The sequence below is a fragment of the Pyrgilauda ruficollis genome, unplaced genomic scaffold, assembly GCF_017590135.1.
Source record: "Pyrgilauda ruficollis isolate IOZ18807 unplaced genomic scaffold, ASM1759013v1 scaffold115, whole genome shotgun sequence".
Taxonomy (NCBI): domain Eukaryota; kingdom Metazoa; phylum Chordata; class Aves; order Passeriformes; family Passeridae; genus Pyrgilauda; species Pyrgilauda ruficollis.
Window position 1 is genome coordinate 381,965 of NW_024509766.1, and position 27,723 is coordinate 409,687.

Consider the following 27,723-nt stretch of genomic DNA (forward strand, 5'->3'; position numbering starts at 1 on the left):
CTTGAGACGGGAAATGAGAAGTTCTCAAAGTAAACCAACACAAAATACGGATTTGAAAGCAGGAACCAGAGCCACCTTCTGTTGTTTCCTTGCAACTTCTCCCATCATTCGCTCTGCAACAGCACCTTCCCTTGAGCCAGTGCAGCCTCGGCCTGTCCGTGTGGCCCCAAGGCACAGGAACATCAGCCAGACCTGCCTGGACCGGCAGGAGAGGCTCAGGAGGGCTCCCAGCATCAGCAGTCCCAGTTTCCACCCAGCCCTGGCATTGCCCCCAGCCCAGTGTCACCCCCTACCTGCCCCAGCCCCCCTCACCAGCACGGGCTCAGGCCATGGGGATGTTTCATTCCAGACCCTTCCCCTGCTGTGCCCCAGCCCTGCCCTGCCCTGGGCTCCATCCCTGCTCCTCCCTGGGCTGGGGGATGTGTCTGCAGGGAGAAGGGCCCTTCCCTGCTGCCCTGGCAGCACTGAGAGCCCCAGGGATTGGCTGAGAGCCCAAAGGATTTGAGAGCCCAAAGGATTCCCTGGACAGAGGCTTCCCTTCCCCGTGTGGCTGTCACTGTCCCTGCTCAAGGCAGGGAAACTGAGGCACAGACACAGAGACCTCATGGCTGCAATTCACTGCCCCCCTGGCTACCAGAGGGGACAGGTTCTGCTGGCCCTGGCCTGCCTGGTCCCTGGCCTGGCTCTGTGGATGAGGCAGGAGGAGCCTGGCTAATCCAGGGCTCAGCTGGGGCAGTTTAACCACAAACAGGTTTCACCTGGAGCAGGCAGTGTGGGGGCAGGTCCACAGCCACCCCTGCAGCTCCTTCAGGGTGTGTTTATAAACCCACACCCCCCTCACCCCAGGGGCTTTCTCTCTCTCTCTCTTTTCTTTTTTTTTTCTTTTTTTTCTTCCTTCTTCCCACCCTTCTTTTTTATATTTCTTCCCCACCCCATTAGGCTGAGTTGTTTATCTTGTGAAGGAACTGAGAGAGAGGTCAAGACAGCACCATTGCATATCGTTTGGACAGAACATAAATGAAATATTACAGAGTTTCTGGGGAGCAAGAACCCTGGAGAGCTGACTCAGACTAATGAGAGTACAGAGATCTCCATGACCGATTTGGCCTCTCTTTTGTGGGAGATTCAGGCTGAACACCTTTTTGGGATTCCTGACAGGGCAAAGTGTTCTGGGAGCTGAGGGGCATTTGAGAGTTGCTAATTTGGGGTGTTTGGGATGCTCTGCTAGAGCTTAGATCTTTCTTCCAGTGCTACCAAGCAGGTAAGGACACAACCATCACCTCCCCCAGTGCCCCTGCCCTGGGCTGGCTCTGGGGGCTGGGGTGTCCCAGCACTGTCCTCCTCCTGTGTCACATCCCAGGTGAAGGGACAATGTCCTCACGTGGCTCTGGACTGCCCCTGGGGCTCGATGCCCAGCCCAGCTGCAGCACCCCGGTGCCTGTACCAAGGAATTCCCTCCTGGCACGGCCTCTCCCTGCCCCGTGGAGCTGCTCCCTCGCCCTGCTCGGCCAGGAGGACACCGTGGAGAGCTGCAGAGGGTACGTGGGAGGTGCTGAGCCCTGGCCTTGCGTGTTTGTCCTCAAGGGACATGTCCCTTGTGTGGGACGTGTTGGATCCAGCCTGGGAGGCTCTGGAGGCACGGGCTGGAGTTATCCCCTGTACAAAGGGCAAGGCTGGGGCTGTTCCCCCTGCCCAGGGCAAGGCTGGGGCTGTTCCCCCTGCCCAGGGCAAGGCTGGTGGGCATGGGCTGGAGTTATTCCCCATAGCATACCCTGGGCAGGGCTGGTGGGCATGGGCTGCAGTCATTCCCCGTGCCCAGGGCAAGGCTGGTGGCTGCCTGTGGTGTCTCTGCTAGGTGTCCTAGGCAGCAGCTGACCCCTGTGTCCCCACTGCCGTGCCAGGAGCTCCTGTGAGCTGGGGGTGGCCCTGCTGGAGCCCTCCTGCCCGGGCCCCGACCCGCAGCTGGTGCGCAGGATCGTGGCCCAGGTGGAGTTCTACCTGTCCGATGAGAACCTGGCCAAGGACGCCTTCCTGCTCAAACACGTGCAGAAGAACAAGATGGGCTTTGTCAGCATCAAGCTGCTGACATCCTTCAAGAAGGTGGGTCCTGGGGGTGCAGGCTGCCTCCTGTGGGGTGTGGGGAGCTCTGGGCTGTGTCCTGCTGCTGCAGAGCTGGGCTCTGCTCAGTGCCCTGCAGCAGCTCTGTGTCCAGGGGAGCAGGGAAAGCTCCTCAAATCACCTCCAGGGCTGGGTTCACCTCTTCTACCCATGGACTGCTTTGGAAGTGATCATCCCTTAATCAAAAAACCCAGGGAAGTGCTGGTGGCGTGGCTTAGGGGGAAGTTGTGGCTCCTTGCCAGAGCCTGGGGGACACTGGGGCTGTCTGCAGATCCCAGAGCTGCTCGGGCAGAAGGGGGACATTGCCCTGGGGGTGTTGGATGGGGTCACAGCCTGCCTGGAGGGGGGGTTTAGCGTGGTCCCTGCCTCTGTGGGGGATGCAGAGCGATGGGGATTCCACCCTCTGTGCCCAGGTGAAATACCTGACCCGGGACTGGCGCCTCACCCTCTACGCCCTCAAGTTCTCGTCGCTGCTGGAGGTGAACAAGGAGGGCACCAAAGTGCGGCGGCGCCTCCCCATCCCCGAGTACCTGCTGAGCGTCCCCCCCAGCAAGCTGCTGCTGGCCTGGGAGCTGCAGCCGCGGGAGCAGGACCTGCCCCTGCAGAAAAACTTCCTGGACACCATCACGAGGATGTTCAGCCCCTTCGGCGCCATCGCCTCCATCCGCCTGCTGCGGCCGGGCCGCAAGCTGCCCTCGGACGTGCGCAGGTACTCGGCGCGCTTCCCCGAGCTGCTGAGCCGCTGCTGTGCCCTGGTGGAGTACGAGAGCCTGGAGAGCGCCCGCGGCGCCGCCGAGAGCCTGGGGCACCGCGACTGGCACGGCATCAGGGTGGTGCGGCTGTGCGGCAAGGGCGGCAGGAAGAAAGCCGGGGAGGAGCGGGCGGCTTGGAAAGCGCCACCCGCATCTCTGACCTTCCCCCGCAGCCTGGAGGATTCCCTCCTCGAGCCCGACGATGCCTCAGGGTCGCTGTCCCCTCTCCTGAGCCGGGAGCTGCTGGCACCCACCTGGCCTGGCGGCGACTTCGCGCCGGGAAATTCCAGCGGGTTCCCCGGCTCGCTGCTCCCTCCGCTCGGGGCGGGCACCGAGAGCCGCCCGGGCGGGTCCTGGACACCCTGGGGCAGCGGTCTCTATCCCAAAGCTCCCTCCAGCCATGGGCAGGGGGTGTCCGAGCCCCTCAGCCTGTGGGACGGGGTCCTGCCCCACCGCCCCGAGGGCTCCGGCAGCAGCTTCGGGAGAGGAGAGCTCGTCCTGCGGCGCTGAGACTCCTTCAGATTCAGGGCTAGGGTTTGTGATTGTCTTTCTTTTCCCTTCTTCTTTCGAGAGGAAGACTTTGCTATGGTCCCGCGAGCTGTGGGCAGTGGCAGTGCAGCTGATCCAGGGGACAGAAGTTTTGGGGCAAGGGCGATGCTCGAGGCAGATGCTGAGCAGCAGCAGGAGCTGTGCTGTGCTCATGCCAGTGAGACTGTGCTTGCTCAGGGCCCTGGGCTTGGGGTCCAGGTTTTGGGTGAGAAATGGACAATAAAGAGAGATTAAGTTTCCAGGCACTTTCTGGATCATGCTGTGATTTTTTTTTTCTTTTTTATTGTTTTTTTCCTCTAATCTTTCCAGGCCTTGGTGCTGCCTGAGGTGCAGCCAGACAAGGGAAGGAGGGTCCCTGCCTGCTGCTTCCTCCCTTGCCGTCCTTGGGGTGGTGGGGACACTGAGGGCTGCCCAGGCTGGCTGAGCCTGAGAGAGACAAGAGTGATGGCAGGGCCATGGTTCTTCCTGGCTGTTGGCTGCTCAAGGCTCTCTGCCATCTCTCAGGATGGAATGTGGGGGCTTCCTGTGTCCCTCCTGCTCCCACAGCCTCCCCAGCTCCTCTGGGAAAGGGTTAAGGGAGGCTACAAGTGGCTCTCAGGGGTGTGCCAGTGCAAGTGCCCTTGGGCTGTGCCCAGAGCTGGGATGTGGTGGGAGAGTCCCACACCTGCAGGGGTCACACCTTGTGTGAGGAGAGCTTTGGGGGCAGTCCCTGCAGTCAGGAGCCTCTGGCTGAGGATGAGGGGGGTGGAAAACAAAGCAGGTGTGGGTTCTGGTGCCCATCACCCAGCCAGGACCCTGGCACTGAGTTGTTCTACGGGTAGTGAGGAGAATTCTCTGGACTGGGAATTCCTTGTCTTTGTGGTGAATTTCATGCCCCAGACCCCAGCTGGGAATGGCCTCTTGCTGGGGTAAGCAGGTCTGGGAAATTCCTGAGAGAATAGTTTGTCACAAGTGCTCAGGGAGCCACCAGGGAAGATGCCATCCTAAACCTGCTGGTTGGGGATGGAGAGAAACTGGTGGGAACTGGGATGGTCTTGGCCCCAGTGCTCCTGAAATGGTTGAGTTTAATGCTGTCAGTGTGAGGAGAAAGATGGACACAGGAGCTGCTTCCCAAAACTTGGAGAGAGGAAATGTTCTGCTGCTCCAGGAGCTGCTCAGCAGAGTTCCTGGGAATCTTCAAGGGGCTTCTTTGTGACCCTCTGGAGCAGGTAATTCCCAGGTCTGGAGGGCAGCCCCAGTGCCCAGTCCCTCTCCCCTTCCTGTGGCAGGGCAAACCCATCTCCTCCCTGCTCCCCCCACCACACCACTCCAGATCCTGCTGATTTTCCATAAAAATATCCTTTTTATTGGCCTCTCTCTCGGTGCTCCCACACCGTCCCTCAGCGCCTGCAGCCAGACGGGATCTTCTGGGCCTTGGAGCCCCCACAGATTTCAGGCTTCTCCCCCTGCCAGAGAGAGCCATGAGAGCCCCAGCAGGGATGGGGATGTGTCCCCAAGCCCTGCTGTCCCCACAGAGCCTTGTCCCACCTGGTAGAGGTGACAAACCAGCCCCAGCAGCGAGGCCTCTGCCTGTGCCTGCAGCTCGTCCGTGTGCTTCTGCGGGGGGACACGGGGCCGGTCAGGGGGGTCCCCAGGGTGTCCCAGCCCTACCTGGCACCCGCTGCCCCCTGCCATACCCCATTGATGGTGATCCAGGGCACGTACTGGTGCGGGGGCTCCAGTGCCTCGGTCAGCTGGGCGTTGTGGTGCATCAGGGCCACCCCTGTGTCCCCCTGCACGCAGGCGCTGATGCGGCCACTGTCCACCTCTGGGGCATAGATCTGCAGGCACTGCCGGGCACAGGGGACATGGGGCTGGTCAGGGGGACGGGGACAGCCTCCATGTGGGGCATGAGGGGTGGGGAGGGGGACATACAGCCTCTAGGTTCTTGGTGACAGAGCTGCCCGACTCCAGGCAGAAGATGACAGGGAAGTAGGTGCTGAAGTTCTTGGCCTCGTGCATCAGACAGGCCTACGGGGACAGGGCGAGCGGTGAGGGGCTGCTGGAACCCCCCGTGCCAGCCCCGTGGGAACGGGGACCGTCACCTCCATCATGTTGCCCAAGCATTCCTCGGGGCCGTGCTGGCACTGGAAGTCCCACTTGCCGCTGACGTTCCTCTCCTGCGGGACCAAGCGGTCTGAGCGGGGCCGGCGGCACCGGGGCGAGCACCGGGAGGGGCGGCTCCTACCTGGGCGTTGCCGTAGGGCACCAGGGTGATGCTCAGCATCTCTTCGGGCAGCAGCAGCCAGGTGGGGAAGAGCTTGAGGACCAGGAATTCGCGGCACGCCGGGCACAGGCTCTCGTAGTACAGGCTCAGCTCCACGGGCGCGGCCGCGGGGTGAGGGAGGCTGGGGCAGCGGCTCTCCACCTGCACATGGAGGGTTTTGGGCTGCACGGGGGGGTACGGCTGCAGCCCCCCTATGCTGGTATGTGTAGGGATGGGGCAAAGCTCCGGGATGGGGGAAGAAGGGGGATGAGGGTGCGCAGGGCTAGAGGGAAGTGAGAGTGGTCAGGAGATTTCTGCTGCCGCGCGATCCTGTGCGTGGCTGGCACCCAGCGCTGGGGCTTTCCACCAGCACTTCCCCAAAACATTTCAGGGGAAAACAAATTTAGACCAGGATGTGCCTGGGTGGGGGTACAGCCCAGCACCCAGTGCCCGGGGGAAGCTGCAGCCCCGTGGGGCTCACAGGGTGCTGCCACTGCCCGGCTCTGTTTGGGGCAGAATAAGCCAAAAAGCGGTTTTACACTTAAAAAGCAGAAGTGCCAGCGGTGGCTGGGGAGGGGCAGGGTCCGGCTGGACCACAGCCGTTCCCAGGGATGCTGGGGAATGCCGTAGTGCCCGTGTGGCACCGGCGGCTCTGAGCATCCCTGCAGATACGACCCTGTGCCTCGGCGACGCTCGCAGCTGGCACTCGCTCCAGGCATCGCTGCCAGGCGCTGCCCCAGCCCTGTCCCCGCGTCCCTGGGCAGGCGGGAGGTGGCCCAGCGTGCCGGGTGACCCTGCCCTTGTCCCCAGCCCCGGCAGCAGCGGCGGCTCTGACCTGGCAGGCGACGGCGGTGTCCCGAGAGCTGCACCAGCGGTGGGCAGGGTAATCACAGCCGGGGGCCACGCCGAGCCCCGGGGCCACCAGGGCCACCAGCGCCAGGACAGCCAGCGGCACCGCGGGGGCCATGAGGACGCCGGGGTGACGCGGAAACGAGCCCGTCCCAGTCGGGACTTTTAAAGCTCGGCTGTGCCCGCCTCCCCGCGCCCTCGCTGCCCTTCCTGCCGCTCCGGCCGCCGCCTCCCGTGACGCCGCCGGCCCACGTGGGGCTGCCGGGCTCCGGGGCTGCATTCCCCGCGGGCTGTGACAGCTCCGGCAGTGAAAGCCAGCCCGGAGCAGCCAGGCGTGGAGCTGCCCGAGCAGGGAGCGGGGCTGCTGCCGGCACGGCCCGCGGTGGGTGCGGGACGGGGGTGCAGCCCAGCACATCCCGAGCTCAGTGGCGGGGCCGAGTGCGGAGGGAGCTCGTCGTTCCCCCGGTTGTTGCCGCTGTTTCTGGCCGTTTCTCAGCCCTCGTCCCCTCGTGCCCCGGCCCTGCAAACCCGCGGAGCACAATCCCGGCGCGATGGGTCACATCCTGCACCCAGCCCAGGAACTGCGGCACAGCCCCAGCACTGTCCTGCCCCCGCACAACCTCCCACAGCAATCCAGGAGCCTGGTTCATTAACTCTGTTTATTTCTTTCCTCTTTTTTTTTTTTTTTGGTTGTTTTTGTGGGTTTTTTCGAAGTACCGTACAAAAAAAAAAATCCTCTTACAGTAACAAATACTGGGTTTACATTAGTAAACATCAACAGAAAGAGCAGAGAGCACTACTGCTGGTAACGGACAGCTCGGGGGGCAGGTTATTCTTTATTGCATATACCTAGAAACTAAAACCTCACGCAGCCACCACGTCCTCTCCGAGCACAAAGCCTCCACTGGCACCTTGGGGGTTACACGGGGGAGCCTGGAGCCCCCCCAGAGCAGGGACATAGAGGGACAAGCCCCAAACTGTGCCCCGGGGAGCAGGAACAGCCATGTGGCACCCACGGGACGCGGGTGTGTGGCTCGGCTGGGGGACGTGGGCGTCACAAGCAGCAAAGCACAGCCTCAAAACACGGCCGGGTTCAGAACGAGCCAAAGCAGCAAAGGACAAATCACAACGAGCTTATGCTGGGGGAGCTCCGGGGTGGAAGCCCAGCCCGGGGAGAGCAGGGGAAAGCTGCTGTTGAAGGAGCTGAGTGAAGCACCGTCAGGGAAAGGCAGCCCTGGAGAAGGGCATCTTCCTCCTCGTCGTACACAGGACGTGAGCAGTGCCCTGTCAAGGACAGGCCGCCAGCGGGCAGGGAGGGCAGTGCTGCAGGAGGGGTGACTGTGACCCCCCTTGGGCTGTGGCTGGACAGCAGGAAGGGACAGCACGGGGAGAACAACAGAAATTCAGCCAAAAGGAGAAAAACACAGGATAAATTGGAGCTGGAATTTCCCTGGGCAGCAAAGCCAGGTGAGCACCAAGCGAGTATTGACAGGTGACAGCTTCAAGCTGAGACTCTTCCAGATGCTCAGCAGGTCCTGGCATGAGCAGGGAGCAATCCCCCTAGGCAGGACTGGCCCAAGCTCACGTTTAGGGGTGGTGGTGGAAGAACGTGGAACCCATGGGATGAGGGGCTGAGGATCCCATCTGCCTGCAGCCTGTCCTGTGGTCTGGGGATGTGCTGGAAGTACAGGGAAAGCACAGGACCAGCAGAGTCTCCAGGCTGAAAAGGTGTGGAACACTATCAAAGCTTTGGAGTGTTGGTGCAGACCCCTGGTCACTTCACAGGTCCCAGGAGGCCTCTGGATAGAGCTCTGAGGACTGAGCCTCCCTGCTCCAGTCCCACGTGCCCTCTTCTCTCACGTGCCCGAGTCCAAATTATTCCCTTACTCATCCCTGGCAGCTTTTCCCAAGTGATCCCCGAAGCCAACCACAGCCTCTGCTGGGCCGTGCCCCCACAGCCCCCCTGACCCACTGCCCGCACCTGAGCACCAAACACTGACAAACCAGACCCAAAACCAGGGCCCAGGGCCTGCAGAGAACATGCAGAGCAGGGAATGGGGCTGTACAGCTGAGCATAGGAGAGCTGCCACAAGCAACAGGAATGGGATGTTTGCTCCAGCAGCCCCAGCTCCAGAAGGATCTGGGGACAAGCTCAGAGCAAGGTAAGCAGCAGAGCTGGCCAGGGAGGGAGGGACAGTGCAGTCCCCAACGCAGGTGGCACATCAAGGACAGGATGCAGGCACAGCATGAGCACAGAGCACCCCATGGATCCAGCAGAACCCAAGCTGCAACGGGAAACAAAAATGCCAAAGTCCACAGCATCCACTCGCCTGTCCCAAGGAGGAGCCTCCGAGAGGGAACGAGCCACTCTGGCAAATCAAGAGGAGCCAGGCAGCTGAGATAACCCAGGAAAGCAAATGCCACCATGGCTTCAACTCTCAGCTCAGCTTTTAAAGCTCTTCCAGGCCCATCTGGGCTGCCCTGGGGCTCTGTGAGCTCAGACACAGCACCCTGCCTGCAGCAGCCAGCTGTTGTGGGCAGCCCTGCCCCAGCCCCATACAGTACCCACGATTTAAGTGCTTTGCATACGTAGTTCACCATCATGCAGATACATTTCAGCATGCCCTGGGCCCCACAGATGTGTCCTCCTGCAGCAGAGAGGTCCTTCATTCCAGGCAGGGCTTGTAGTGTGCGTTGGACTCCAGCCCTCTCCTGCTTCAGCTGCAGGGCCCGGGGCTGTGGCAGCCTGGCAGCTGCTGCCCACGCTGGGGGTGGCACTGGGGGCTCAGCAAACACCAGCACCAGGGGAGCAGCTGGTCACAAAAAGAACCATATTTACAGAGCTACAGTCAGCTTCAATGGGTTACGTGTGCAGAGAGTCACCGAAACCGGCCGGAAACAACGAGCTGTGCATCCCACAGATCCTGCCAGGAAAACACGGGTACCAACACGGATTTCACAGCTTCGTTGGCACAACTAAGGCAGGAGATTCACGGCTAAGCAGATCCTCCCTGCCCAGGCAGCAACACTCCAGAGGTGGTTATGACAAGAGGGAATGGTGGCCAGGTGGGGCACAGCACAGAGCGAAGATCTCAGCCAGGGAGCCTCACTGAGGATGAGGTTTCTCCTTCCTAAATGTCTCTGCATGCAAGAGCAGCACCCCTCGTACCAGACACCATCACAGCCTGCGAGGCCACCGAGGGAAGCCAGAGTGAAGGATGCACACGCTCAGTGGAGCCTCCTCCTCCTCTGCCTCCTCTGGTGTCCAGGCAGGGAACCCCTCGGTCAGCACCGAGGAATCAAGAACCAAAGCTCTACAGTGATGCGTAGTGGGGCGACCTGCCAGCAAGAAGGGGATCTGACCTGCTTATTAGGGAAGGGGAGGGGGCTGTGCTCACCCCCAGCAATTCAATCACATCTGGATCCCACCTCCTAGAGGCTGGAGCCCACTGCAAATCTACAGCCCAGCCTTTCTGTCCCATCAGCCAACACGGGTTTCAGCTACTGACCAAGAGGGACATCAGAAACGGTCACAGACATCTCAGAGGCTCTGAAGGAGCAGGAGCACAGAGACTCAACTATACAGGGTGCAAGAGTCCAGAGCCAGAAAGCAGCGCCCTGGGGAGAAGCTGAAGGCAGCTGTTGTGTTGTGCATGGGCTGCTCATCTGGCTGGTGGCTGGGAAAGGACCGGGTGAGCCAGAGTGACATTCAGGGAGTCATTGTGCTGCACCAGGGACGTGTGCTTGTAGTGCAAGACCAGGTCCTTGAGGGAGGCGTAGAGGTTGTAGGGTTCAGCAAACCCATAGCCCGTCGCCGTCTTGTAGATCACGCAGTGCTTGGTGTCACCATCCACCCTGCCAGGGAGACACAGGAGTCTGGGTCAGCAGTGGGACAGGGGAGCACAAGCAGGGCCACCAAAGCACCATAAAGGTACACCTGGCCCTGGCAGGAGAAGCCAAGGCAGATGGGAACTGTCGCCTTCAGCATCTGGCAAGGAGAGGGTGGAGCAATGCGGGAACACAACCTGGGCCAGCCCCATCCCATCCCATCCCATCCCATCCCATCCCATCCCATCCCACCCCACCCCACCAGGACAGGGACACTCACACCACGGAGCAGGCGTAGCAGCCCTTCTGGCTGCTCTCACGGATCAGGAAGGTGCCGTCCCGTTTCCCACACAGCATCTCCTCTGCCTGCACACGGTTGATCTTCCCCACGTACCACGTCCGCTCCTCGTGGTGGGGCAGCTCCTCCTCGTCATCCATCATGGAGTACTGGCTGCAGTTGAGCACAGGCAGGGTCAGATTCCCTATATTTGGGTGTGTGGCCCCCACATCCCCCCACACCGCTAGCTGCCATCGCCCATCTGGCAGGGAAGATATCCTCAGGTTCCAGGCAGGGAGCTGGGATTTGCCCACAGCACGGGCAGAACCAGCTGCACAGCCTGTGCTCCCACATCCCCCAAATCCAACAGCACACGAGCAGGACACTCACTCCTCCGTCTCGTTCTTGATGCCCAGCCACTCGTTGATCTTCTTCTGCCGGGCACCCTTCTGCGTCAGCCACCTGGGGGAGGAGGGCAGAGCTGAGCGCGGCTGCAGCGAGCCCCGGGCGCGGCCATCACCAGAGGGCAGCAGCCGCCGCTGCCGGGGACCGCCGAGCCCCGAGGCCGCGCTGCGGGAGCGGCTCCTGCCCACAGCGGGCTGCGAGCCGGTCCAACGAGCCCCGGAGCCCCGGGGGAGGCAGCCGGCTGGCTCCCGGGCCGCGCTGCAGGGGCACTACGTACACCAAGTACTGGTCCCGCAGCTTGCGCAGCTGCATCAGGTCTGGCTTGAGGCTGTTCATGCGCTTGTCGATCTCCCGGTTCTCCGAGGCTTGTTTCTTCAGGTCCTGCTCCAGCTTCATCTTGCTGTCGTGGATCTCTGTGATGCGGGACTTGAGCTTCTCCGAGTTCATGAGGATCCTGGGAGAGAGAGGGGGGTTTAGGCTGTGAGCCAGAGCGGGGGAGGCGGAGGAGGCAGCCTGCCAGCTCCAGCCCACAGCATGCTGCTGGAGAGACAAGGAGTCCACGTGCCTCGGCTCTGTGCTGAGCCAGGAGGATCCTTGCAGCCCCTGGGGCCCTTCTCCAGGCAGGGCAGGCCACCACCACCCCCATCCTCACCGTTGCACCTCCTTCTCGTTGCCCTCCCTCCGGAAGCGCTCGATGTACTCCTTGCTGCACTTCTCCTGTGTCTGACACTGCTCCTCAAAGATCTTGATCGTCTCATTGAAGGCCTCGATTGCTGTCCTCTTCATTTGCAGCTCCTGGGGACAAGGAAGGGAAAAGCTGAGGAACATTTCTTCATATTTGCAACTCCTCTTTCAACTTCCCCAAAGCAGTTCTCTCCTTGCTGCAGGCAAAATATCCCCCTCTTCAAAGCCCGTCCTCTGGGGAGTCCCTGTCCATGAGCTGATAAATGAGGCAACAGGTGCCCCATCTCTGGTCTCCCCTGTGTACAGCAGGGTGGCTGCCAGCACTCAGGGGGTGACAGAGCAGCCCTTGGGGGTCTCAGGCAGCCCGTGGGGAAGGCAGTGCCCACATACCTGGGACGTACGTGTGTACTCCTCATACAGCAGGTCGTACTCCCAGCTCTTGTCCTGGTACTGCTGGTGATAAACCTTCAGCTGCTCCCCCACAGCTTCCACGCTGTCCTCCTTCACCACCTGGTCCTGCCATAGGCACAGCCTCAGTCAGGACCTGCTCCAGCTGGTCCCACAAAACCCCGCAACAAAACATTCCAGCACACAGGGAGAGGGATGGGACATTGTCATCTACCAAAGGAGCAGAGATGGATGAACAAATGCCCCTGGTTCAGGCTGTGCTTGCCAGCCATGTTCCTGCAGCACAGGCCTCACCTGCTGGTACTTGGAGATGGGGTAGAGCAGCCTGGTGTCCAGCTTGGCGTTGTACTGGGCGAGCGACTCGTGCCGGTAGTGGGTGATGAGCTCCACCACCGAGCCAAAAGTCAGGGGCTCCGAGAAGCCGTACTTGCCTTCCCGATGGAAGATCTTGATCAGCTTGTTATTGCCTCCCTTCCTGCAGTGGAGGGGAGAGGAAAGGGCACTTAGCACCACCCCAGCACCCGACATCAGCCAGAGACCTTGGCATCCCTGGAAGCACAGGGACATGTCCCAGGAGCTGCAGCCCTGAGGCTCCCAGGGGATCCCAAAGCCCTACCTGAGTGTGAGTGTGTATTCCCCCTGGATCTTGCTGGAGGCATCACGCACCAAGAAGGTCCCATCTGGTGTGTCCCGGAGCTTCTCATTCACCTCCTCCCTGCAAGGAACAGGATTGTCACGGCCTGGGAGGTGGCCCCAAGGCTCACCTGATGGACAGAGCACCCCCAGTGTGAGCTGCCAGTCACCCCCTTACCGAGAGATGTCCCCCCAGTACCACTCGGCGTCCTGCAAGGGCGCGTTGTTCCCGTTGGCCAGGCTGGCTGCGCTGGGCTTCGGCTTCGGCGGTTTAGGAGGCAGGGCTGTGAGAGGAGGAGGGATGAAACAGGGTGAGCCCAAATCCCAGCTCCCCACTGGCAATCCCTCGGAGTGCTGAGTCCCCCTCCCTGCAGTGACTGGCCTGGGAAGGCCCCTTGGCCACCACGTTTCCTGGAGCTGTTCCTGGCACATCTCCAGCAGCTGAACACCTTGAGCCAGCCTCCAGGCTGTCAAAACACCCTCAGCAACCCAATCACGGGGGCAGAGTCCACACCCACAAATGCCAGTGCCTCAGGCCTCAAGGAAGGGGCATCTCATTACCTGGAGGCAATTGTTCTGGTTCCAGCTCCTTCGTCTGCAGAAGTGTCTCCAGAAACAGCACAGAGAAGTCAGGGCTCAGCTCTGGGCTGCAGGGAGAAAAGAGACAAGTTAAGAACAGCAGTTGTGGCGTACCGCATGGGGGTCCAAAGTGGGGCACTACTCCCATGTCCTCTGGGGTCAGCTGGTTCACCCCAGCTGCCAGATCCCAGGCTGACAGGGCAGCAAGGGCTCTGTCCCGGCTCTGAGTCCCACCTCTGTGTGCTGCCAGCAGTTTAATCCCACGTGCAGCCCAGCAGGGGCTGGACTCCTTGTCCTGGCAGGCACAGTGACCGGAGCTGGGAACGCTGCTGGGACCAAAAGCCTGACGTACCTGGCGCCAGGCAGCCGGAGGAGAAGGGGGCCGAAGATCTCTCCCAGGGCCCGAGGGTGGAGGCTGTTGCTCTCGGCCTGCTGCGATACCTTCCCCAGATGCCGGAGCAGGAACTGCAGGGTGAGCGTGTTCTGGAGCGGGACCGCAGGCGACTCCAGGGCCAGCAGCAGCTGCTTCCGGCAATTCTCTGGCTGGGGGATCTCTGGGGAGAGAACAAGACACAAGGGAAGAGCTGGGACAGCCGGCACCACTCTCCACTCACCGGCTGCGTCACAGCACAGGAGCATTGTCAGCAGTGGGGGCCATGTGCCAGGCCCCATAGGGACAGGGCTTATTTTAATATTCCAGACGTGTCTACCCCACCCAACCACCCATCCCCAAGGCAGCCAGGGAGGCCCTTACCCTGCAGGATGCGAAGGATATCTCCATGCACTGACACTGGCACCACGGGGGAGGGCAGGTCCTGCAGGTAACCTCGCAGTGCCTCGCCCAGGGAGTGCACGTCCAGGGGCTCCAGGTCACCCAGGGTCCAATCTGTCAGGGCACAGATTTCCCACGGGAGGGTAAACACAGCACTGGGCACCCAGCTGGCAGCTCTGGTGCTGCCAACGCCCTTCCCATAAACCATCCCACAGCAGCCAGCTATCATGAGAGCTCACTAACACCACGAGGGAGCTCAGGCAGCCTTCAGGCAACTCATGTGACAGAGGATGTGCACCCCAGAAATAAGCTGGCTCTGGGAACCCCAGCAGTTCCCCTTGGGAGAGGGCAGAGGTCATTCTGGGTACCCACAACCTTTGCCCTGAGCCCCAGCACAAGAATTCTGGGCAGGCATAACTTGGGTGAGAGTTTTGCTCTCCGCTGCAGGAGTCAAGCACAGACTGAGCAGCCACACACTGAACCCAACGGAGCAAACACCTCCCTCGAACACAGGATTTTGGGAAGCACATAAAGCCTGTCCCAAGAGCACAGCCTGACAGCACTGTGTGGTTGGGGTTTGCAGGAACGTCTGCGGGAGGGGACTCGCCAGCGTGGTGCCGGATGAGGCCCCAGCGCAGCCAAGGCAGACGGCTCCCAGGGCTCCCCGGCAGAGACATCAGCTCCAGCCACCAAGCCGAGCTCAAAGATCCTCCCCTGCTTATTAGTGGCATGACAAAGCCAGAGAAGCCTCCACCAGCCCATCAGCAGAGCACCCCAAAGACAGCAGGGGACAAGCACAGGGGTTCAGCTCTTTGCCTGCGAGTCTCTGAGCCAGCACCACATCCCTTTGTTGCCCCCCACGGACGGTGCCAGGGATCCCCCCTGTCCCATCCCTTCCACAAAGGACAAGGACGTGTTGGGATGGGGACAGCCCAGCCCCAGAGGCAGCGTGCTGGGAGTCAGGAACTGCCGGGGACAGGCGAGCCTGGCCTGGATTGCATTACTGCTGGCGCTGTCACATCCACTAATCTCCTCCATCTGAGCCGATTCGCCTCCACCGCGCCGAGCTGGTTCTTACCGGTTCTCAGCGCCTGCCTCAGTTCGGAGCCAGATGTCCTGTACAACATCTCACTGTCCAACCCTGTGGAAGGGGGGACATTGCTGTCAGCTCCAGCACAGGCACTGTTTCAGTGCCAGCTGGGCGATGGTTGTGGCACGGCCAGGCCTGGATGCTGTCCAAACCAACCCCCTGCTGCAGCCCCCTTGGCCCCCAGAACACCCGGTTCAGTGGCCCCATTTCTCCACCATGGCACAGATCCAGGCTGGAATCATTCCCAAACCCCAGCACCCACCCAGTGTGTGTAGGTGCTCAACCCAAACACCCTCATGGGCCTCAGCAGCTCAACCCAGGGAGGAACATGAGAGCAGCTGTGTCCTGTGTGTCCCACAGAGCTCAGGTCCCATTGTAGGGTTTTGGGGAGTATCAGCATCCCCAGTGCTCAGCATTACCCCCCTTACCTTTCTTCTCAATAGCTTCCACCAGCTTCACCAGGAGCGGCGGAGCAATCTCGGGAGGGCTGAACTGCTCCTGCAAGTCTGGGAGAGGAGACCCTGGGGGAGAGGGAGGGAGAGAAGGGCTCAGCACCAGCTCAGCCCTCAGCAGCAGAGCTGGGCCAGGGCACAACCCAGGAAACTCCCAACAGGAGCAAGGAAAGCTGTGGCCTCCGCTGTGAGGCTGTGGCCCAGGCAAACACACCATGCAGTCTGCAAGGAACCTGCCCAGGAGCCAGCCCAGCACTTGTTGAGCTCCAGCCCTGACTGGGTGTGCACAGGGAGATATCTACTGCTCTGTACAGAGGCCTGGAGACAGAGCCCATCCCCCTGGGGACCCATACCCCCCGGGCAGGCAGCACAGGGGTTACCAGGGCTCCTGGAGCTTAGGGCTGGGTCCCTGCCCAGCACAGGGGCTGCGTAGGGCTGGCAGCGGAGCGGGGCCAGAGAGCTCACTCTGCTCCTCGTGGTGAGCTGTGATTAATCCAGCGATTCAGACAGAATGCCATGTCAGCAAATTCCTGCCCTTGATTGCTCGTTTAACATGGAAACCAGCCCTGTGCCTCCCCCTGCCCGTGAGCCCGCAGCCTCTGTGCATGCTGCTACAGGGCACAGACAGCCCGTGGCACGGGACCAGGGTCCCCCCCATTCCTGGGGGATCTGCAGCCCCGTATCCCGTGGTATTTCACTGCCACTTCCAGAAAATCTCGAGGTTCTGGCTGCAGGCACCCCCTCCCCTGTGCATGCCAGGGCAGGAGCACGCAGGTCTGGCTGAAGAGCTGCCAGCAGGAGCTTTGGGGGAGGATGAGCGGTGCCAGGCTCCATCCTGCTTCCAAAGGAGCACCAGCCGGAGCAGGAGGTTCCTCCAGGCTGGTCCACAGCACCTGGCAGACCCTGGGGAGCCCACAGTGGGTGAGGACACCCAGCACACTCCACTCTGCAGAGGCAGAGCCAAGAGGCTGCTCGCCGTTGCGAAACAGCTCCGTTGTCATGGATCTGACCCGAACTCGCCTGGTGTGGTCTCACCACAAGGCGCAGCAAGCTGGAACTGCGCACCCAGCTCAGCCTCCTGCACCCACGGCCTCGAGGGGAGACAGAACAGCCATGGGAAGGGAAGCACAAGGGTCAGGCACCCAGCAGCTCTGCAAAGGTCTGTGCTGCTGGGAGTGGGGACAATCCCCCACTGGAGCGAGCTGCTGGGCACAGCAAGGGGCCCAGCGTGGTGTGGGGAAGATGCAGGCAAGCTTCCAGGCTGGCAGCTCCCTGCCTGACCCTTGGGAAGGACTGAAGGGAGAGTAAATACTGGCGCTGCCCACGTGGCCCGGCCGGGAATGTGCTGCTTCAGCAGGCAGCAGCTTGTCTTTTTTTGTCAGGCACAGAGCGGGAGCCAGCAGCAACTCCTGAGCCTGCCGGGCCTCCGGGCTGGGCTGCCGCGAACAAGGCTGCTCACAGCACGGCCCGGGCAGCTGCGGAAATATTCCCGAGCCGCATTTTCCGCTCGTGTTCTCTGCGGAAGGCAAACACCAGCAGCTCGTAAATCCACTGGCAGAACGCGCCGGGTCTCGCTGCTCCGCGGGGCCGGCCCCGCTCCCGGGACAGCTGTGGCGCTGGCCCTGCTCCACCAGTGACACTGAGGGGCTAAGGGGTCCCTGCCAGCCAGGGCAGGACCTGGGAAGCAGGCAAGGAGTTTTGTGGGATTGCCAGGAGACGGTTCTGCACCTCCTAAAGTGCACACCATGAAGAAATAAGACAGGCTTGGCTCAAATACGGTTTTTCCATTGCAAAAATGTGTCTCCCCAGCAGAATACAGAAATAAAGAATCACAGAATATCCTGAGCTGGAAGGGAACCACAAGGATCTTCAAGTCCAGCTCTTAAGTGAATGGCCCATACAGGATCAAACCTGCAGGCTGAGTGTAAAATGGCTCTGGGTGTTTGAACTGCCTCCCTGCAGGACCTGCCTATGGCCAGAGTGGAAGTTGGCTCTGGAGATGCCCCCACAGGGCACAGGGACAGGGCTGGCACTGGTCTCATGTGCCCTGGTACCCCACCCTCCATCCCTGGGCAGGATGCAGACTTTTGGTTTCCTTCCCAAATTTGTCTGTGCTATGTTTCAGGAGCTTTGGCATGTATCTTGTTCCACCTCCCAGAGACCCCACCAGTGCCTTTGACCACCAAGACACACCTCCACCTAGCCCCCTTGAGAAGAGGGGAGAGCCGAGGAGCGCAGAAATCCAGCCCCTGAGGGAGCACCATGCAGGGAAGGCCAGCACATTCAGCACAGAGCACATCCCAGGCTCCTGAGAGGAGCAGCTTTCTTGGAAAGGCAGGTTGCAAGTGGGATGACTCAGGTCAGGCTCTCCTGCCAACCCAAACGCGCAGGGCCCGGCCGCATTCCCACCCCGCGGAGATGTTTCCTGGGGCCGCCCCTCCGGCTCCTGCGAGGGAGGCAGCTGCAGGGAGCTGCACCAGCCCCACAACCCCGGTTTCGTAAGACCCCAGAGGTGTTTTCACACAGCCAGAAGCATCTGCTGGGGTAGCCGTGGCTCCCAGGCAGAGAGGGATGGGGAGGACGCAGCACTGCCAGCTGGGAGCGTTCCCTGGCACTCCCCAGCTCCTGCTGCTGACCCCACTCCTCCCATGTACACCAGCACGAGATCTTCTGTAAGGCATGGGAAGGCCAAGTATGGCTGTCACCCCCCAGAGGATCACAGAATGGTTTGGATTGGAAGGATCTTAAAAGATCACACAGTTAAAACCCCCCTGCCTTGTGCAGGGACACCCTCCACTAGATCAGGTTGCTCCAAGCCCCATCCAGCTTGACCTGGAACACTTCCAGGGATGGGGGAGCCACAGCTGCTCTAGGAAACCTGTGCCAGGGCCTCACCACCCTCACAGTCAGGAATTTCTTCATAACATCTAATCTAAATCTCTCCCTCTTTTAATTTAAAACTTCCCCCTTGTCCTATCACTATCTGTCTGTGTAAGAAGCCTCTCTCCCTCTTTTATATAAGCTTCCTTTAAGTACTGGAAGGCCACAATAAGGTCTCCCAGAGCCTTCTCTTCTCCAGGTCTTAAAAGATCACACAGTTAAAACCCCCCTGCCTTGTGCAGGGACACCCTCCACTAGATCAGGTTGCTCCAAGCCCCATCCAGCTTGACCTGGAACACTTCCAGGGATGGGGGAGCCACAGCTGCTCTAGGAAACCTGTGCCAGGGCCTCACCACCCTCACAGTCAGGAATTTCTTCATAACATCTAATCTAAATCTCTCCCTCTTTTAATTTAAAACTTCCCCCTTGTCCTATCACTATCTGTCTGTGTAAGAAGCCTCTCTCCCTCTTTTATATAAGCTTCCTTTAAGTACTGGAAGGCCACAATAAGGTCTCCCAGAGCCTTCTCTTCTCCAGGTGAACACCCTCAGCTCTTCCAGCCTGGCTCCAGAGCAGAGGGGCTCCAGCCCTAGGAGCATTTCTGTGGCCTTCCCTGGACTCCCTCCAACAGGCCCACATCGTTCTTGCCTTGTCCAAACTCAGCACTGCAGGTGGGGGTCTCACAAAAGAGTAGAAGGGGGAAACCTGGGGGCTGCTGAGCCCTGGCTACAGGGTTTATGTGCCTGGGAGCCAAATAAACAGGCAAAGAGCAGGCAGCTGCCACAGCTCCACAGGCAGGGCTGAGGCACGTTGGCTCTCCCAGACGGGGTCTGTGCCAAGGCCAGGGGCTGGGAGGCAGCTGCAGGTGCAGGACAGCCCATGCCCAGCCCCAGGGTGGCTGCCTGGCCCCAGCGAGGGCTCTGCGACCCGCGGGGTGGGCTGGCTGCCAGGCAGACAAGCAATTAGCTCCAGTTCTCAGAAGCACTCTTTTAGACCCTGACTTTTCTCCTCTTGCCCAGAGACAAGTAATTGTGTCTCTCAGCAGGGCTGAGCAGTTCTTGGCAGGGAGCACTGCCCCAGGCGCTGCAGGGGCGGGGAGGTGGTGGTTGGGAGAGGTCAGGACTTATCCTGAAGGGAGGGAGCCTGGCAAAAATCAGTGGAGCAGGGAGAGGGACCATGGGGATCCTGGCTGGTTGCAGAACAGAGGGGGAGAAGATCTTGGAGATGTAAGAGTGGGACAAAGCTTGCCCCAGGAAGCTCTGCTGAGCAGACTGACAAGCTGGAGGAACAAAGTGCTTTCCTCTGGGCCAGGACTGAGAGACGCCGGCTTTTGGTTGCGACTCAACTGTACTGCTGCTGGTGGGACAACCCACTGCTGCCGAGCTGAGGGTTTCACCACTGTCTTGTGAAGCCAGTCACACTCTCTCATCTATCACACACGAGACTGGAGGTGTCCCAGAGGAACAGAGCACACAGCAGGGCTTACCTTGCTCCAGAGCCTCGGGCAGCCGGCAGCCGCTGGCGCCCGGTGTGGCAGGCAGGGGTCTCTGCACCCGGGGCCGGTGTGAGGGGACAGCGATTTTCACCGGCCCCACGTACTCCACGTAGGTGCCAGGAAAATCCCCCTTCTGCTTGGTGCGCTCGTTGACGCCCAGGATCCACCCGATCTGATTGGGGGTCTGCTCATCTCCATCTTTGAAGCCCAAGGCTTGCAGGGCCCCCTTGCTCACGACCAGGATGTCCCCGGGCAGCAGGTCAATGTCCTCCTCGCGCTCCTTGCGGTAGGGGTAGAGCGCGCGGTACTGGAAGCCGTCGGTGCTGCCCATCCTCTCTGCTGGGGGAGAAGGGCTCTGAAGGGTGAGGCAGCACGTTCCAGGTGGGAGAGGAGGGCCCTCAGAGGCAGCTCTCCCCCATCAGCACTCTGAACTGTCTCTGTGTGAACCGGCACCCCAGGAGCCTGGTTTGGGTGCCCAGGAGCGCTTAAGTGCAGCCCCTTTTCCTCAGCTTGAAACCACGATTCAACCAAATTATGGAGCAAAGGGAGAAAGAGACAAACATAATCCAGCACTGGTGAGAGGGCATGCAGCAAAGAAACCCGAGATCAGGGTCTGTTTCACCAAAAAAGCCAGTCTCTTGGAGTCTGGGGAGGAAAAGCACAATAGGCTTCCAGCCTGGAACAGCGTGGCACGCTATGTTCCCTTTTCCAGTGCCTGCAAAGAGAAGAAGAATTGTCACTGCACAGCCAGGCACCCCACACCCTCCCAACATGCCAACATTCAAACCAGGGGTTCACCTGAGAGAGGCAGGACTCGTTTCTCTCCTACCTAGCAGCTGATGCTGAGCCCTGGATCCACGCAGGGCATGCTAATCCCGATTTACACTCCCAAAAGCAAGTGAGGAGCCAGTGGCTGCGGGCAGGAACGCTACCTCCTCTCTGCTACAGCCAAGCACCAGCTCTGCATCTTAAAGAGGTTCACTCCTGTTTCTTCAGCTTACCCTCCTCACAGCACTTATGCAAACAAGGAGACAACAAGTGGGACAAAACAGCCTTTATGCAGGATAACTTTTGCATACGGAAAAGGGTGACCCTGCACCCACCAGCTGCAGGCCCTGAATAGAAGCAGAACAAACAGATTTAACCTTCCCTTGTTAAATCGATTATATTTCACAGTTCACCTTTACATCTTGCCATGCAATCCCCCAAAAAGGCATCTTCTGAAGGGAGCTGCCCACAAATGTAGGTTAACCACGCTTTCAGCAAAAGGCTTTCGAGATGTGCTGCCATTCCCACAGAACAGCACTTCAAAGCTTTGCTCTGAGCAAAAAGTCAATTTTTGAACTTTTCAAAAGCAGCAGCAGCATCAAGTGCAGGCACAGGTTCTTTTCGCAGAGATGGAGGCAAAAGGAGTTAAAATAATCTTTAGAAGCCTTCAAGTCTACTTAGAGCTCCTAACTGCCTTTCAGCTATTCAGAGAGAAATTGAATATGCTGCCTGCCCTGCCCAGAAATCCACCAAAAAGAATAAACCTGGGTTATAACATGTTGTTGAAGAGATGTACGAGCCGGGACATTCCCACCAGCCAGGCACGTCCTCTTTTCCCATCCCCTCCTGGCTGCACAGGCCAGTTTTCCACTTCCCTCAGGCAAATCCCAGAGTTCTGGTTCCCGCAGAAATGGCGTGCGGCCGAGGACCGGACCTACAAGGCACTGGGGCAGCCAGAACCCAGCCTTCCCAGGGACACCCTGGGCCTGCTCAAATGCTGCAGGTCCTGTTAAAGGCTTGACCTGTTTTGGCCCAGAAACCACCAAACCCAGCTCAAACTCTTGAGTCTCATCTGAAAACTATTAACCAGCAGGAAGGTGCTTCTCAGGGTTGTGGGAGCCTGGGCAGAGGGAGGCAAGGAGGCAAAGGGAGCCAGGACAACCTTCCCAGAGGGGTCAGCGAACAACCAAGCATGGCACGAAGCCAGGGCTGCTCTGACTGCTGGTTGGACTCTGTGACAGGCACCAACGGTGGTGATCTGCAGATTTCAAAATAACCCTTCCGGGCCAGCAACACTTTACAGTTCCTATCAGCTACAAATCCCTCTTTCGTCCTGCACGTGGTATATCAGCCCTGCACGTGTCACCACATCTGCACGTGCTGCCACAAAGTCTGGGATCGGGGTGAGTCCCCCGAGAGGAGCCAGCCCCACCTCTCAGCCAGGCTCTCCAGCCCGGCACCAGGGCTCCTTCCCTTGACAAGGACAAAAGGCACAAAGAGGCCATGGCACAGGAAACCTGTGAAGCAGCCAGAGCCCGCACCGCCTGCCTGAGTTCGGGCAGGCGTCCCAGCCGGGCTGTCTTTGCCATGAATGAACAGGCACTGCCCGCGGGGAGGTGAGGCACTTGCGGCCAGAGGCGGGTGGGGAACAGGATTGAGCCTGATCCAACTTGCTGGAGAGCTTCTCCAGAGCTCCAGGAGCAACACCAGACTGCTGAATTCATGGAGAGACCCTACAGAGGTTTCTGATGTTCACAGGGGAAGCAGCACAGCCCAGCATGGCCGCTGTGAAAGGTCCCACCATGCTGGGATAGTGGCTGCAAGGAACTTGCAGCAGAGCCTGCATTTCCCCAATCCAACCGGCCCTAGCCAGGAAAATATTACTTCATAATCCAGAGCATAAAGAGAGATTTATGACCAGGCTCACTGGCTGCCCCTCTGAGTGCTGCCTGTCAGGGTCCCCCAGAGCGGAGTCGCCGTGCCGGGGGCACTGTCTGAATGCCAAGGGCCTGAGTGGCTGCTGCCTGCTGGGCACGGCGCTGGCAGCTCCCTCTCCTCCCGGGGAGGACAGACCCCAGAGTGGCTCCTCCCGGGGAGGACAGACCCCAGAGTGCACCCAAAGGCAGCAGAGCCCAACCCCAGCAGGGTCGATGCTCCCCCACAGGCACCCCCAGCTTCCACCCGCGGATCCCAGCCCCGACTCCAGGCGTCTCCAACAAGCCGGTGCAGCTGAAGAGGCTGGAAGGACAAAACGCTCAGGCCTGGCAAACTTGTTCAGTAGCTTTTAAAAGCAGATCTGCGTGGAGGGGTGGGAAGAGGAGAGTGACTCTGGAGCACCAAGTGTCTCCAAAGAGCAGGTCCCGCAGCTTCTTCCAACCAACTCCTTCCACAGCCTTCTTCCCTGGGGTGGGAACGCAGGCACAGCTTTGCGCCACCGTGCTCCCCACGTCCCAGAGGGTCACTGGGCACACAAAAAAATCCAGAGAACTCAGAGCCAGGCTGTTTCTGGAGAAGTCTCACCTGCTTTCCCTACACTCAGCCCAGGTGGGCACCGAGTGCTCATGAACATGAGTGAAGAGCCCCCCAGGAGACCCGAATCCTCATGGCTAATGCCAGCACCGTCCTCTCCAGGGGCAACAGCTGTCCTCTGTCCTGCCACGGACCCAGCCAGAGGCTTCTCTGGCTGAGCTGCAGGAAGGCTCTGCACCCTCGGAGAGCAGCTGGCAGAGTCTCTGGGGATTGGGAGCACACACTTCCCAAAGCCCAGGAACAGCTCTTTGGAGGGAAGGCAGCTCCGAGAGGCCGGGACATGCATGAGCCTGTCGGCTGGAAGCACACCTCCGAGCAGGAGAGGAGAGGCAGCACCTTGCCAAAATCCTTCTGCTGGGCCCAGCTCCAGCTTTGCTCAGCTCTCAGAGAGGAACCTCGTGTGTCTGTGCTGGCGAGCACTCGCTTAGGCTGCTCTGAAAATCCCATGCATCAGACAGCTAAATACCTTTGGTAAATCTATCTCAGTGCCCAGAAACAATCCCTCGATTCATTAACTGCTGTCAATACTTTCTTTGTTTAATACATCGGTTTGAAACAAAAAACACATTACAAGTCTTTTTGTCTGTGCCCAGCACATAAATAAAAGCATCTTAACATTTTAAATGTGGTTCCTGTGCTTTTTAACCCAGTTCCAAATGCAGTTCAAAGTGCAGCTTAACTTGAAGCAAGACTGAGTTATTTTCCTTCCAGAGAGAGGAAAGAATGCATAAAAATATTTAAAAGAAGAATATGCTCACAACAGTATACGCAGCTTCAACCTCTCCAAGTTACATCAGATCCTCAGTGAGCAAAATAAACACCATATCGAGTTTGAACTGCAAGTTACAGACAAAAAGAACAAACTTTTCCTTTAATAAAAGGAGAAAATAGAACAATGCAATGATGGATGGGAATAAAAATGGACAGGGAATTGCCTTCCATGGTGACATCTGCTGCTGCATCACGTCCTTCTGACCCATGCAGCCAGGGCAGCTCTGATGGCCTCAGCTCCTGAAGCTGGCAACGGCAAGCACAGCATGGGTCATCCTGTGCCCACCAGCACCCACAACACCGAGCGGCACAGAGGGCAAGAGCTCAGCAGCTCCTGATTTATAGTCAGGACAAACAGCACAGCAAATCCCTGTGCTCCCAGGCAGCTTCCCGGGCCCGCTGCCTCCCCAGCAGGAACAATGACTGGAGAAACGTCTCGCGAGGCTGGAGCCACGAGCCAGGCTGTGGAAGAGGCAGCAGTGCCACGAGGAGCTGTGGGGGAAGGAGCTGGGAGAGCCTGCAGGGAGCTGGGGCGGGCGGGAAGCGGAGCTGGACACGCTCCAGCAGCTGCCCCTGGGGAAGCGGCCAGCGGAGCAGGGAGAGCTGCAGCCCGGGCTGGCCACGGCGCTGCCAAGCCAGCTGGTATTTCCTTCCAAACAGGGGAAAGCTGCAGGGGAGGAGGGGAGTTATGCCTGAACCGTGCCCCAGCCAGGCATGGGACAGCCGAGGCCGTTTTCACCTCTTCTTTTCCCCAGAAATGCTTCCCAGCCAGCCAGCAGCAGCTCCCCAGGAGCAGCAGCTCCTGCCCACAGCCACAAGCCGCCCTTTGCCAGGGACACAGAGCATCTCCTGCTCACGCCTGAGTTTCATTAAATATTTTGCTTTATTCACCAAAGCCTGAGGAAGTGAAGGAATATCTGAAATATTTCACTGAAAAGGTCAATGTCATGATTAGCAGGGACACGAGGAGCTGAATAAAACAGCATGACCAACACCTTCCTCACTTTCGGGAGACCACTGGAGGTCCCAGAGACCTCCTGCTCAAAGGCTGGACAGCATGAGAGCACCTCAGACAGTCTGCACACCTACTCCAAGACTTCTCACACTGTCCAGAGGCTTCTTCCTTGCTCCAGCTGAAGCTTGTTCTTTCTTAACCACCTCACAAGCTTTCTCCTCCTGCTTACAAGACGTTTTTACGTGGCCAGAGACTTTTATTTGCTGGCAGTAGGCAGAGAAGGACCCAGCACCCAACATCAGCCCCATCATCTCACTCCAGGCTGCTCTTACACCATCCCCCACGCAGCAAGAACACACTAATTCCATTTTAGGAGCATTCATGGAGCTGGCTTTAGGGATATAGAAACCCAGGAGCTGTATTTTGGCAAAAAAATTACAGTTCTAAAAAAAACCTGAGTACATGAAAAAAAAAAAATCCAACTGCTCTTGCTAACTTATCTGCTTAAAATCACATTCCCCAGGGTATTTGGAATTTATATGATTTATTAGCAGCTCTGCACAGCTCAGCAATCACATGAAGTAACCGACGAGGTAAGAAGCACCCAAGTTAATAGACCAGCATGATTTGGATATTGGTGAGAGAGCCCAGACCTTCCAACTTGAGAAATCCACCATCCCTTCCTCTGTCTGCTTTTCATCTTCCATTACCCAGCTACTTTAGCTCCAAGCTGCGGCTCCAGAGATTCCCAGAGGAATTAAAAGAGCCCTCGATATTATAAATACTCTTTTTCATTGTAAACACACCCCGGCACTCAGAGCTCTGACACGGCTCCAAACTGGCTCCGCAAACCACTCTGCTCCTCGCCACATTCCAGCTGAGCCGCGCTCTCCCTTCCAACCCAGCGCTTTTGTCCAAGCGAGACCCAACTGCAGGCACAGAGGATTTTCCTGTGTGCCTAAACCCTTGTTCCAGCGAGCTGGGAACGCGGGGTTTTGGGGCAGAGATCGGCTTTAGGAGGAACGAGGCCGTGCCACGAACCGCGCGGGCAGATGGAAGCACGAGCTGCCCACGTCAAAGAGAGTCACCGAAGAAACCAAACCATGCCTTGGACTTTCCCACATGGTGGAAGGCTAGAGCAGAGCCCAGTCCAGTCTCAGGGACACACCAGCCCTTGGCATGTCAGGGAAGGGTGGGGGAATGGCCAGGAAAGCAGTGATTTAGGCTATATTTACTCAGCTGTCTCCATTCTCTGCTCTCACAGAGAAAGTCACAGGGCCAGTTCCCCAGCGGCTCCAAGAGCTGCTTGGGAAATCAAAGCCGTGCATTAATGGGAGGAGAGGCAGCCTCGACTCCATTGAAAGGCAGCGCTGGGGCCGCTCCAGCTCTTCACAGCTCGCATTTCTCGACAGTTTTGCCCCCTGGTTTTATCTCCCATCGATCACAGACCCCCCCAGTTTAGGAGGTACATGACCATGGGAACCTTCCTCCTCAAGGGGCTGAGAAACATCCCCAGGAAGAGAAGAAATGCAATGGCCAACCTCCCTGGGAAGCAGTGGGGGGCTCATGCCAGAGCCAGGGCTTGGGGGATGCCGTGCAAAGCCACCCTTGGGCTGAACCTGGCACATCCCTGGGGCACCAGCTCCAGCCAGGGAACAGCCAGGTCCGAACTGCCCCGGGCAGGGGGAACAGAGCTGGGACTCTGAGAGGCCCACGGGACCCCCAGGACTCTCGGTGATGGGGATGTACCGTGCTGGGGGTCCCTGCACTGTCACCACCGTGGGGACAGTGGCACGGGGGGGGATCTGTGATGGCACTGCTGGGCTGCAGGCAGGCCGGAGGGATCGGGGACACGGCCCGGGCAATCGGGGGGAGCAGGGACAGGGACAGCTCGGGGGGGAATCGGGGGGCACAGCCGGGGCATAGCCCCGGCAATGGGAGGACACAGAGACAGCCCTGGGGGGGACCGGGGGGCATAGCCCCGGCATCACGGCGAAGCCACACGGCAGTGGCACTGTCCTGGCAGCGGGACACCCTGTGCCGGCAGCTCCCGAAGGGTCCGGGGACATCCTCGAGGCTGCCCCGTGAGGGACAGAGACAAGCCCCGGGGCGCCTCACGCTGAGGGGGTCCCGACGCCCACCCTGGGCCTGGTCCCGATCCGGGCTCGCTCTCCCCGATCCCGATGCCCCCGATCCCGATCCCGCCGCTCCCGGCCCCGCCGCACCTCTCCGCCGGCCCCATCCGCCGCCGCTCGCCTCCAGCCCGCTGCTGCCTCCGGCCCGGCGGAGCCTTGGACAGGCCCGAGCGCCGCCGGAACGGCCCGAACCCGCCCCGGAAACAGCCGACAGCAGACGAGAGAGAACGGAACTGCCCGAATCTATCCCGGAAATAACCGAGAGGAGACGACAGAGGACGGAGCTGCCCGAAGACTCCGGCCCCGCCCCTTCCCTGGCCCGATCGCTATCGGGGCCCCGCCCCTCCCGCGAGACTCTCCGGAAGGAGACGAGGGGGCTCGGAGGGAGAGCGCGGCGGCGCCCCCTGGTGGCGAATGGAGCAGGCACCGCGTCGGGCGCCGGGACCGAGCCGGGATTGAACCGGGATTGAGCCGGGATTGAACCGGGATTGAGCCGGGATTGAACCGGGACTGAACCGGGATTGAACCGGGATTGAACCGGGATTGAGC

At 59.6% G+C, this 27,723-nt stretch overlaps 3 protein-coding genes across 3 annotated transcripts; 1 reads left to right on the top strand and 2 right to left on the bottom strand.

Annotated features, from left to right (window-relative positions):
• The first annotated feature begins 1,371 nt into the window (after positions 1-1,371).
• LOC121360707 (la-related protein 6-like) lies at positions 1,372-3,380 on the top strand. The gene is made up of 3 exons (XM_041480761.1): positions 1,372-1,538; positions 1,902-2,100; positions 2,532-3,380. The coding sequence occupies exons 1-3, from the start codon at positions 1,372-1,374 to the stop codon at positions 3,378-3,380; spliced, it is 1,215 nt and encodes a 404-aa protein (XP_041336695.1).
• A 1,361-nt stretch (positions 3,381-4,741) lies between these two features.
• On the bottom strand, positions 4,742-6,722 carry IFI30 (IFI30 lysosomal thiol reductase). The gene is made up of 7 exons (XM_041482153.1): positions 6,500-6,722; positions 5,647-5,826; positions 5,504-5,578; positions 5,334-5,429; positions 5,096-5,248; positions 4,947-5,015; positions 4,742-4,864 (listed from the first exon to the last, which is right to left on the bottom strand). The coding sequence occupies exons 1-7, from the start codon at positions 6,629-6,631 to the stop codon at positions 4,799-4,801; spliced, it is 771 nt and encodes a 256-aa protein (XP_041338087.1). The 5' UTR covers positions 6,632-6,722; the 3' UTR covers positions 4,742-4,798.
• Positions 6,723-9,330: 2,608 nt separating this feature from the next.
• PIK3R2 (phosphoinositide-3-kinase regulatory subunit 2) lies at positions 9,331-27,423 on the bottom strand. The gene is made up of 16 exons (XM_041481975.1): positions 27,265-27,423; positions 20,008-20,731; positions 15,618-15,710; positions 15,178-15,240; positions 14,082-14,213; positions 13,680-13,881; positions 13,310-13,395; positions 12,927-13,032; positions 12,732-12,830; positions 12,410-12,590; positions 12,098-12,223; positions 11,676-11,818; positions 11,301-11,477; positions 11,009-11,080; positions 10,622-10,792; positions 9,331-10,368 (listed from the first exon to the last, which is right to left on the bottom strand). The coding sequence occupies exons 2-16, from the start codon at positions 20,345-20,347 to the stop codon at positions 10,176-10,178; spliced, it is 2,184 nt and encodes a 727-aa protein (XP_041337909.1). The 5' UTR covers positions 20,348-20,731; positions 27,265-27,423; the 3' UTR covers positions 9,331-10,175.
• Positions 27,424-27,723: the final 300 nt, after the last annotated feature.